General features: G+C 39.2%; 1 protein-coding gene across 1 annotated transcript in view; it reads right to left on the reverse strand.

The window, feature by feature from the left end:
- Positions 1-564: 564 nt before the first annotated feature.
- The window catches only part of LOC135713641 (adenylate cyclase type 10-like), a 70,609-nt gene continuing 58,813 nt past the window's right edge, over positions 565-12,360 (reverse strand). The window contains exons 8-21 of the mRNA XM_065236784.1: positions 4,452-4,694; positions 4,077-4,345; positions 3,543-4,024; positions 3,331-3,471; positions 3,112-3,265; positions 2,896-3,031; positions 2,805-2,829; positions 2,468-2,739; positions 2,248-2,408; positions 1,915-2,192; positions 1,722-1,860; positions 1,033-1,656; positions 836-974; positions 565-765 (exon numbers count right to left, since the gene is read on the reverse strand). Coding sequence (XP_065092856.1) covers positions 565-765; positions 836-974; positions 1,033-1,656; positions 1,722-1,860; positions 1,915-2,192; positions 2,248-2,408; positions 2,468-2,739; positions 2,805-2,829; positions 2,896-3,031; positions 3,112-3,265; positions 3,331-3,471; positions 3,543-4,024; positions 4,077-4,345; positions 4,452-4,694 — 3,264 coding nt within the window. The remainder of the gene's footprint in view (positions 766-835; positions 975-1,032; positions 1,657-1,721; positions 1,861-1,914; positions 2,193-2,247; positions 2,409-2,467; positions 2,740-2,804; positions 2,830-2,895; positions 3,032-3,111; positions 3,266-3,330; positions 3,472-3,542; positions 4,025-4,076; positions 4,346-4,451; positions 4,695-12,360) is intronic.

Consider the following 12,360-nt stretch of genomic DNA (forward strand, 5'->3'; position numbering starts at 1 on the left):
ACGATTCTAAAAGCCATCTAATGGACATTTGATATCGATCTAATATATCATTCTGATGCCGCGGATCCACTTGAATGACAAACTATGAGCATGATTATTATTTGTATAATAATTACGAGCACTACTCAAAAACTATTATACTACAAGTGTGACCATGGATGAGCATGAATTTTATTATACAAATATTAATTATAATAATTTATGCTCAATTCAAACAGTAGATAATCTATTTTTCAATTTACCATCGTCAGTTTCTGCTCTAGTTCTCAGATTTGATAACAACACTTCTCAATCCTCGATTAATATTGTTTTCCTCACGCAAATCGTTAAAATATAGCTGGTAGAGTGTTCCGCTCATATCGAAATTAGAGAATGTCCGGGTTTATTTGGTCGCTTCTATTTTTCTCAGCCTGACCTATTTAAGAAATCAACTTTTACGAAATGGGCGAACGAAAGAATTTAATAGAGCTCTTTTTAATAAATTCATGAACATACAAAACAGCAAACTTCTTCAAAGTATCAACATTTTTTCACAGTCTACCACTTCACGCAAAATTGTCGCCCTCAAAAGTATCTTGCCCTCGGCAGCGGTAACGAATACGGATAGATTCGCTCGCCATTCAAGATGCAACTGGTGTAGTCATATCGGGTAATATTCAATAAGCCAATCGGTTCGCCTTTTTCGGCTTCGATTCCGGTAACTGCGCTGGAGCAATGATCCAGCCAAAACGATTCAATCTTCGGAGGTAACTCACAGCGCCAGTACTGATGGAAGGTAACAAAAAAAACGATGGATTTTAGTGGCACGACGTGTGATTGTTGGAATTAAGCTTACCTGAATCGTGTGTAACGTCTTCTCGGCATATAGTAAGTCGTTCCGTGTGATGGCAAGCTTCCGAAGTTTTCGTAGCTTTCCTATCGAGTCGTAATGGGAATTCACAACCTGTTTGTAATATATTTTACATAATTTATACCTGAAAAATAAAGATTCTATAAGCCTCAACCAAAAACTAAGTCAGCCACTATAATTACTTTGCTTCATGACTTTTACTAATATCCAGAGCATCTTCAATGTGGCTACTGAGTCTTTCAATTTCATTCTGCATCCGAACAATCGCCAAAATGTTCCTAGCTTCAATCTTGTTGACCAAAGTCAACACCAAACCTTCCAACACCCGCAGAGCAGTGTGAACGTTAATCATCGAATCGTGCGGGGTCAGCACGAACACCTCCTGCAACTTGTTCATCCACGTATCGGCAGTTTCCCAAGCTCCGTTCCGAACACACCAGAGCCACAAATCAGCATACAAACGCGTCACCGCATAAGCATCCCGTTGATAGCCCAGAGCTTCACAGTTCTTCAAAAAGAAACTCTCGCACTCCTTGTACGTCTCGATACAGCAGCTCGTATCCAGCATAATGTCCATTGCAATCGAATAATACCAAGCCTTGGCTGAGGTGTCCTGATAGCGATCGGTCAGTGCCTGAAAGTCCCATAGCATACTGACGGCATCGGAAATCCTCCGATGTGACATCAACAGCTCGGCCAAGATCGGAATGATGTGCCATTCGCTGGTCTTGAATTGCAAGGTATCGGTGATCTTCAGAACAACTCGACCGAACTCGATCGAAAGCTGCTTCGTGGATCGAATGGTTCTGAGAGATGTGCGTTCTTGTTAGTTCGATTTGTTAGTAGAAAATTAATATGAATAAAAACTCACTGGCACATGAGCAAAGCGGTGTAGTATTGGACGACCGATTTCATGTAATCTATATTGATTCGGTCGACATTGTCTGCTATAATTTCCAATGATCGTTCCTGCATCCAAGCAATGTCATTGGAAAATCCCATGTGGAAGGCTATAATGCGTATGATTCGATTGTCAGTTTACTTACAAGAATCAAACCACTCACCGATCTGAAACACACTAGCGAAAGCTTCAACCAGCACTGATGCATTTCGACGGTATTTGAGGGCATGCTTAAGGCTCCATATGGCAGCCAATTGAGCAAGCTTCCACTGGGTTAGACGACGAAACAGGTGAAACATTCCATCGAAACAGGACGACAACTGGGATGCAATTAGAACGTAGTACAGTGGTTTCGAGCGCTCCGGTGGTGGAAGTTCTCGTTTGCGAACCATTTTTTGAACCTTGCCGAACAAAATCTCAAATTGCAGTTGAGCAATTTTGCTGAAACGTTATACATTTTTCATGCTTTTGTCCTACGGCTCATATTAATACTTACGTTGACTTCGGAAACGGCATTCCCATCACTTCCGATGCGGTATAGAAATATTCCGTAGCAATAGTGTACTGCTTCAACTCGAATCGGCAAACCGCAAGCAATGTGTACAAACGCCCTTTCAGATACGTGACCAGCGCTATATTAACGAATGTATCAATTTCCTAAAAACAAATGCATACCACATGAACGCAGGCTTCATCACCCAAATCAACCAACGAACCTTTATCTGCAACTGCACGCCCTCCAGCATCTGAATCGCCTTGGGAATGTTGGCTACCTTGATACAGCAGTTTGCCCACTCGATCTGTGCTTCAATGTGCTTCTCGGCCATCCGTGCTCCGTGACTGTGAAACACAATCTCATGGTACATCGAGTACAGTATCATATAGCAGCGACATTTGGTAAAATCGTATTCCCGGTAGCTAAGGATTGGAATCTTGCCCCGAGAAGGGGGTGACTTCCACCATCGGAAACAGTTTTGGAACATTGAACCTGGAAATTTTAAGAAAGTTTTGAATGCGAGTTCTATCAGAAAATAAAAACGAATTGTAGTTTACGGTCATGTGATTGCATAGAGAAACCCTAGAATAAGACAAAATGGTAGCACATTATTAAACCGTTTATCAATGTCTTTGAAATCAAACTAACGCTTGCGCCGCTCTTGAACAGCACATTCTTATAGGACAGATCCGAGTCCCTCCTTCGCCTGAATCCCATTATCACATCAAATTGATCGTCGCTGGAAATCAAATTGCTGAATGGTCCTCCCCCGCAAGAGGCACATCTAGGAAACAAACAAAAACAGGAAGATCGACGATTAGCAGATCGAAAACGTGACACCGCATATGCTTTCAAGAAGCTCACTTTTTCGTTTCTCGTTCTATAAACGTTAGCGCCCGGGAGTGGAACTCGATCTTCTGCTCTTCGGTGAGCAAATTGTACACCGTCTGGCGGAATAGATCAGAATTGAATTTCGAATACCCACATGCTGCATAGCGGGGAAGATCACGGCAAGCTCCTAAAAACAGGAAAAAGACGGATTATTTTCATTACTCTTGTAGACCAAATCACTTCTTGCCGTACTTGAAATCGGCAGCTTGATGCAGCCACAGATCCGCTTCTGCAGTTTCTCCGTATTGACGTTCCTCTGGAAGAGACTGAATCCGGCGGAGAAATCACCAACAGCACAGGACAAAATTTGAAGGTCAAACAATTTTTGGACAGCTGCAAAGTTGATTTGAAATACAAAATAAACATGACTCCGAATTCGACCCGACTATCAAACGATCACTTACCAACAGCGACATCCCGTTCGTTATCCTGGGCAATCACGAATATCAGTGCCACGCGTAGGAATTTTTCTCCCAAAACGGCAGCACATTTGCATACGTACTGTTCATAGGATGAAAGTGAATCGTACAGCATCAGATGGAAGGCATCCAAACAGGACGAGGGAAAGTAATCGCCAGTATCGATTTCCCCATTCAGACACGCTACATCGACCAGTTTGCTGGAGAAGTTCGATTGCATAAAAGGACTGAACTGATCATCGTCGGAACAGGATTCAAACAGATCCCAATCGCCACCACTCAGCCGTAAGGACATGGTAGAACGAGCACTGCTTCGAATCAAAAACGATGTCTCACAAAATACGTATCCTTTCCCTTGCGCTTCAATGGATCCCATCCGAATTACTCGCAGCAGTCCACATTGCTTCAGAGACATCACAAAGGTGTTGATCCAACCGGGATTTCCACTGCTCATGGTGTGTATCGCTCTGCAAAATATTCAACATAAGATCGTGTAGAATCACAGAATAATTTACCAACCGCTCCAAATCCAACGGTATTGCATTCACAGTCAAAAACTGACACGTGATCGCCTTATGGAGCAGCGTATCGATCGGCGTCAACTTCAACTGACACACGTGTGGATTGTTGAAAAGCCTTTTGAAAGGAGCTGCCAACCGCCGGCGGTAGCCCATCGCAAGCACCGTAATAACCTGTGGCATCTTCCAGAGAATTTCAAACAACTCGAACGATTCCTCATCCATAAATTCCAAATCGTCAATAATCAGTACCCACAGGTTTTGAAAAGCCTTCAAAAAGAAAAATTATTCGCCCGGCAGTTAGACAACACGCACGCGCCCGAAACGGTATCATGAAAAACGTACAGCATATACAGAGAAGAATCGATTTAGTTACCTTTTGGCAGAGTAGTTCGAAAAGCTTTCGTCTCATTTCTTGCCGTTCGGAATCGGTCATCATGCGTATGATTTCCGATTCCGGAAATTCTACATCCAGAATAGCGTTCAAAAGGGCCAACTGGGCCGTTAGTTGGTACTCGCCCAGATATTGTTTGATGCGGTTCTCTCGGGTGATGCTGGTGATCGTTTCGGTGAATCCGAGTGGCCTCGACAGGTACAGAGAGGCAGCGGAAAATGGTTTCTAGTGAGATCGAAAGTGCATTCGATTACAAACATTAAAATTACTCCCGAAATTCGGCGCACATGGATGCAATTGATCGGAAATGATTATAAGTGCTAAAATACAAGGCCCGATTCCTTTTTCGAAGGGACGTATCAGCTTTTGTAAACAATGCATTAGATCGTTGATTTGGCGTAACTGGTAGCTCGCTCACGCATGCTAACACTCCCATAAAATAGGCGAAATTTTCCCCTACCTGGTAGTGATGTTAGTATGTCTGGGCGATCTACCAGTTACGCCAAATCGACGATCAAATGCATTGTTTACAAAAGCTTATACGTCCCTTCGAAAAAGTAATCGAGAAGGGGTGTTTCAAGGTTGAAATCTTACATCGGGATTTATTCCGTAAACAAGGTTTAAATTGTGATTGGAAGTTTCCATTAATAAGGCCTAAATTGCCTAAAAGGGTGTCGAAACCTGAAATCTGAAATAAGGCATAAAGGCTGGTTTACAGATGGGATACAATAGGATTGTTCCCGACTAGGTTTTTTACTTTTTCTGTAAGTTACTGTAAGCGAATAATACAGGAATCTCCGATTTACGCGGTGGGTTGTGCCGTCTACTCACTGTCATTTTCCAGCAGTCTTTCAACCAACTGCGCTGATTGTTTGTGGTGACCCCACATACAAAAAATCAGCTCAATTGGTTGAAAGATTACTGATAAATGACGGTGGGCAGACGGCACCACCCATCGCGCATATCCGGAATTCCTGTATTATTTCCTTACAGCCACTTGCAGCAAAAGCGAAAAAGCAAATAATTCTTCTTTTAGAAATGACATTTAATTAATGGATGTAATTCCATTCTGCAGATAATTTCTAGGGCATTCTAAAAAGTGTTCTTAAATAAGGCCAAAATCACGATTTCTGGGGAGTTTTGGAGGTCAAAACTTAAATCGCGATTATCTCCGTAAATAAGGTCTAAATCGTGATCTCAAGGTTGTTTTGCGGGTCGAAATTTTAGTGTGGTAGTAATTTAGTAATTTCAGTGGTTCTTTGGTAGTTTACATTTTGAATCGCGAATGTCTCTATAAGGTGAAAATTGGTCTTTTGAGGGTCGAAATATTGAATCGCGAATATCTCCATAAAGAAGGCCTAAACCCCAATTTTGTTTGGTGCTTTGGAGATCTAAAATTTAATCGTGATTATCTCCGTAAATAAGCCATACATTTTTTATTTAAGGGATATTTTGAGAGTAATTGTTTAGAAACCTTAAAAAGGCCTAATTAGTGATTTCAGGGGTTTATGGAAGTCGAAATGTTTATTCGAGCTTATCTCTGTAAATAAGGCCTAAAGCCTGATATCAAGTCTTTTTGTAATCACGGTTAACCTAAAGAAGACCTAAATCACGGATTCAGAAGTTTTTAAATAAAACCAAAATCCTGTTTTGGAGGTCGAATTTTTCCGAGAGTTTAGATGCTCAACAAATCTCACACTACCCAAACAAAGCTTGAGATCAAATTGAAATCAAATTTTGCTGTTATGATGTAACTTATTTTGAATACTCCAGTTGATCTCATTTTGGTTGACTTAACGGTTAACACAGCAAAAATGAGAGCAGAATTTTACACTGTTGAATCAAACGGAAAACTAATCCTGCTTTCAATAAAATCAATTTGATTTCAATTCAATTTTTTTAACTGAATACGGGCCTGGTGTAAATGGTTAGCATCCATGCTTCTCATGCTGAAAGACTTGAGCTTAAATCTCACCCCGGGCAAGTTTCTAATGACCTAAAATGTGTTAAACAAAACAAATAAACAATAATCGTTAGTTCAACGACAGATGAACTTAAATTAACTTTTAAACAAGACGTTAACAGCAGAACTTCAAGTTAAGTTGCTTTCATTTTAAAAGGCTTGACTGCATAATGAAAGCACAATATGATATCAGACTTATGTATCGACAATTGAAATCAAAATATCGATTTGCTTTCATTTTGTTAACCGACTTTGCTCGGGTAGCGAATCAATCTTCGAAAAATCTTCTTTCATTTGTCGCATCTACTTGCATCGCGTATCATATTTTTGCAGGAAATCTTCAGAATCGTCATCAATCTTCTTTCTATCAACTCAGCGTGCGCGCAACTAGCCACAGCAAAAAGCAATCTTTTCTGCATCGTAGATAAAGTCGTCCCCCTCGAATTTTTCATCGCGATATGCTTCGTAAATAACCGGTCATGCAATAATTACGTAAGCACTTATTGTGATTTTTAAAATCCCCCTTCCTCCCTTTTATAAGATCTTAAACCAAATATTTGAAGGTATGTACCGTCGAGTAGCCACTGGGTGCTCCCTACACTGAGTCACCTCGAAGCTCGAAGTAAGTTCTATAGAGATTTTCACGTCCGGTTGTATTGGGGAGATATGTGAGAGCGAGTTAGTAAATATCCGAGGAAAATACATAACAAATCGATGTCAAACTCATTTTGATAGATCTACTTTCATACATTTTTTTAGGTTAGCCAGAGGAAAATAATAAACAACTTTACACGGCGTTGCTCCCGCTAGTGTGCGTGCGTTAAACGTCACTAATCTCTATACGCCTTTTTAATAGAAACCAAGCAATCGATTCCACCTCTGGTGGTGAATAAGAGAACGTCAAAAATAGAGTTATGAGCAGGCATTTTCAACATGAGACATATGAAACGGAACAATTTTTCACTTTTCCTGATAAATTCTGCATCGTTTTTGCAAGCATCCTGCTGGTGTTCAGGAATATTTTTGTAGAGAAGAAATGGAAAATAAGAATACGCCTTTTTAATAGAAACTAAGCGATCGATTCAACCTCTGGTGGTGTATAGGAGAACGTCAAAAAGAGTGTTGTTAGAAGAAATAGTTGCCGTGAGACATAGGAAGCGGGACACTTTTTTACTGTTCCTGATAAATTGATTCATCTGAGATGCTCGAAAACTTGATCTATAGTTGAAAACTTTAATTCTGTATTAATTTTGGAAGGATCCTGCTAGTGTTCAGCAATATTTTTGTTAAGAAAAATTGAAAATTCCAATAGTGCCTTAGTGGTTATGTTCCCCCTGGATTTCTTGTGTGTGAATAGTTAAGGTGCAAAATAAGACGATTACTGATCGAAATTGGCAAGATGGTCAATAAAAAATGCTTTAATTTTTGTTGTACTTTCCCCCTTTCTTTAACGTCGGTCTCTGTTCCGCAATCTAGTGCCAATCACCGACGGACATCGATTGCCATCCATTGGCGGCAATCGAATGTGCAAGGAAGGCAGCTTCCACACACCTGCGTAGGATATCGCACCCATTGAGCCGGGACCAACGGCTTTACTTCCCTTCCGAAGGAAGACGTGACCAGAGATTTTTATGCCTCAGGGGTGTTGGAAAACAGTCACGCTTACCACTACACCACCGGCGCCGGCTTTAATTTGTGTTGTGAAAATTCCCTCTTCTGATGTAAACAAACAGTTTGGTTAACGTTTCCTCTCGAACCCGCGTGGTGCCTTCTACGTTGGCGGTGCATTAAAAAGGCCTATACAACCCAAATTCGCTGGTTGGGCCACCACTGGACAGAAGGCTAAAATTTGTCGGGGGTATGCGTATCCTTTGTTGCGGTTAAGAAGATTTAACAAAAAATAATTAGGATAGAAGTAAATTGCTTGATGTGCTATGTGTTTTAGATTTCTTCTGGAATTTCAAATTAAATTCAAATGTTTCTATCAAATACCATATGTTTGCACACATTACATTGAATGCGCAGTTCAAAACGCATTTGCTTACCCCTAGGAAGAGTTTATGGTTGATTGTCAAATCTATTGTGACATGAGATTTTGACATCCAGATGCTTTTTAATTGGGTTATGGCCCAACTAGCGAACACCCAACTAACGAGCCCCCCAACCAACGAATCTCCGATGTAGTGTCTTCACGCTAACTTGAAAGCTGCATGAAGTCTTTCGTGGAACTGGAAAAATCCTTACCTTCCATGAAGTAATGAAATTGGGTTGTTAGCGGAATGCTTCAATAAAACAGCAAAAAGGTTATCTTCCATTTAATTCCACTTAATTAATTTTGGTATCCATGACAGATACGTATTTCGACTACAATGTGCAGTCTTCATCAGTGTCATTCCCACTAAAGAACTATTCAAAATCTAACCCCCTTAAGTACTCATCCCTTAGGTATAAAAGTCAAGATCACAGGTATAAAAATGAAACTACAATGTGTTGAATCGGAACCTACCTAACTAATTAAAACCAAAGATTTAAGTAAACTAAAGGAGTAAAATCTATTCAACTCTCTAATAAGGAAAATCCCAAAGGCTTGGTAGCCATCATAATGAAGTAATGAAATTGGGTTGTTAGCGGAATGCTTCAATAAAACAGCAAAAAGGTTATCTTCCATTTAATTACACTTAATTAATTTTGGTATCCATGACAGATACGTTTTTTAAAACCTTGAGTACATCCAGGAGTATCAAGTCTAAAATCAGCAAAAATTTACTGGTAACTGATTTTCTTATTCTGATTTTAAATCGCTGAAAATCAGGAAAATTTGAAAGCCTCCTTAATAAAGTTAAATCAATCAATCAATCAGTAAAATTTTGAAAATCAGTAAGATTTTGATGATTTTAGACTTGATGCTGATTTTAGACTGACTTTAGACGCTGTCAAAACATTCCAAATCAGACTTCTAGAGGCACTGCTGTATAATAAATAACGTGTCCGGATTCTAAGTGGAACAGACTGTATGTCACCACCTCCCCCTTCAAAAATTACAAAATATTGAAAAGGCCAAACAAGTTTTAGCCCTATAGTCCATTCTATTCGCACGAGTATTGATGGTCTTCTTCTTTCCTTTATTTAAAGCGCCCATTACACATGTCAATATATTGACAATAAATTGACATACTGACAATATTATTGAAAAGGTGATATTGATGATGATGATTGATGACAGGTATTGACGAAAAGCTGATTTTCATTTCACTTTGTCAATACTCAGAATATATTGACAAAAAAAAACAGTCATTTCTATCAATATCATCAATTTACGAATATTGACAACATCAATGGCAATACGTTTGAAGCCTTTAAACCTCAATGTATTAAAGTCAATATTACTTGTCTCAATTTCCCCACACAAGAAACGTGGATCAGCGGGTCAAAAGAGAAACGTCGTTGCTGAACCTATGGAAAATACTAACTACACACTGAATTCGGATAACCTAAGTCGGTAAAATGTTACCCGTTTTCTGAACTACTGAAAAAGTCGGTAAAATTTCAAATTACCATTACTCGTAAGAAATCAATAAAATCAACACATTATCATTGAATGATTTTAAATAGGTCCGTACAATTTCGCAATAAATTTCAAAATTGTTGGATTGGTTGGCACTAGAAATACTCAGAGGGAGAGATGGGCGGAGAGAATGTTTTGATCCAAATGAACTGTCAGAATCTGAGCCAATCGAACATTCCCATTAGAATTTTTCCGAGGATTTCTTATTCTTTCTAGTATTGCAAACGAACAGAAATTCAATCCCCTTTATGTTTTGTGTGCTTCTCAAATTTAACTAGTTTTTGGAACCAAAAACAATATTCTAACTCTATTGATTAATTGATCTTCGTTGTTTAATGAATGGCACCAAGAATTGTGCGAAATATTGCGATGCAATCAATTATTATTTTGCACGTAACTCGAATCAAAAATAAAACTCATTTGAAATGCTAGCTTCTAGCAAGGGTTGCAAGATAATTTAGGAACAAATCTCTGCTTCCGAATTGAATTTTGTTTTCTCCGCCTATCTCTCCCTCTGAGTATTTCTAGTTGGTACCTGAGTACTGCGAACTAACTCAAAATGCTTGTCATCTGGGAGCCGAGTTGAACTGTCAAACGGGAACCAAACATTAAAAAGAGCTCATAAGTCATGTGGGTAGTTACTGGCAGTAACTTACTGCTTGAACCACAAGTAAAGGTATTGCCACCTACTGAAATCAAATTAAGAAGTATAATTATGAAACTGTCAAAACATCGACCTTAGTAGGCGGATATTGTAAATAATCTAACGTGATGCTCGAATAATTATTTTATATTAATAATAATGCCAAAACTGGGTTACGAATTGCTGAAATAAGAATTTAATCAAACTTTATAAGAGTCATGTGAGCTTTGTGGGCAGGTGCACTCCCAACACCATGTATTCGTTATTTGTGGAGCAGAGAAGGAGGAGCCAAGAGTTCATTTGACAGCATGTATATACGATGTCGTGAGCTGTTTCGGCGAAACAATTTGAATCTTCGAAAGATTTTCATAATTTTTTTTGCTCACTTGAAAAATTAAACCGACAGAGTTCGCAATACCCAGGTTGGCTATCCTTTCATTCCACTGAAAGTGCCAATAAGAAACTGTCAATATTTGTCGATTTCTCGACGGTTCTGTCAACACCAATATCAAATGTTGTAACTTTTTGACAGGACACAGAAAATACACAGGACAACATGATAACAAATTAATGGAATTGAATCAAATCGATTGTCGACTGCGCGGAATTACCACTCGTGTTCAATAACCCACGTTCATGGTATGGAGTTTCCTATATATAAACTATTATGCTGATGTTTTGGTAAACATTCCTAAAGGAAAAACTTGCATATATTATTTAATTTGCGTTACGTGTAGGCATGTGAAACGCAGACAGTATTTATTTTATTTTAAAGTGATTATGCTTGTGATTTTGTAGCAAATGAACATCCATATAGACGAAGCCTGGGTAGTGATTGGTGACTGTAAAAGGATACTTTTTTTGTTTAGTTTGATATCCATTTTATATCACACACGAAGATTTAAACAAAATGGCAACACTGCATGCGTGAAGGTGCATTGTGAGTCAGTCGGTCTAAATGACGTACGTTCTCCCTCCTCTTGCGTAGGGGAATAATATTGAGAAAGTGGAATGAAAATCAGTTTTCAACAATACTCGTCATAAAACCATCGTCATCAATATTACCTTTTCAATAATATTGTCAGTATGTTAATTTATTGTCAATATATTGACCTGTGTAACCAACACTTTAGTGAATTGTCATTAATGTTGTAAATATTTATAGATTGATTATATTGTAAGGAAAATTGACAATACGATGTTTGTCAATATATTGACATATGTAATGGGCGCTTAACGTCAATCTCTGTTCCGCAATCTAGTGCCAATCACCGACGGACATCGATTGCCATCCATTGACGGCAATCGAATGTGCAGGAAGGCAGCTTCCACACCTGCGTAGGATATCGCACCCATTCAACACACATGGGCCGGGACCAACGGCTTTACTTCCCTTCCGAAGGAAGACGTGACCAGAGATTGTTATGCCTCAAAAAAATCCCACCGACCTCGCAGTCACGCTTACCACTACACCACCGGCGCCGACGAGGGCGCCGGCTTGTATTGACGGTCCGAAAGTGATGATAACAATAACAAACGAACATTTTTGGCGAAAGTGAGGATAACAAACTTAGCACTTGAAAATGGGACACGCAAGTGTGCGTGTTATAAACGTCAGAAAGGTCAATTCTTAGTCGACCCTCGCTCTGCGGTTTTTTCTAAAACTGCTCAAAAAAAAATTGTATTTATAAATTATTATTAAATGAGTTGTTTCTACATT

Source organism: Ochlerotatus camptorhynchus, unplaced genomic scaffold (genome assembly GCF_037179485.1).
Source record: "Ochlerotatus camptorhynchus isolate MF236.1 unplaced genomic scaffold, CSIRO-AGI_Acam_v1.1 ptg000574l, whole genome shotgun sequence".
NCBI classification, from domain to species: Eukaryota; Metazoa; Arthropoda; class Insecta; order Diptera; family Culicidae; genus Ochlerotatus; species Ochlerotatus camptorhynchus.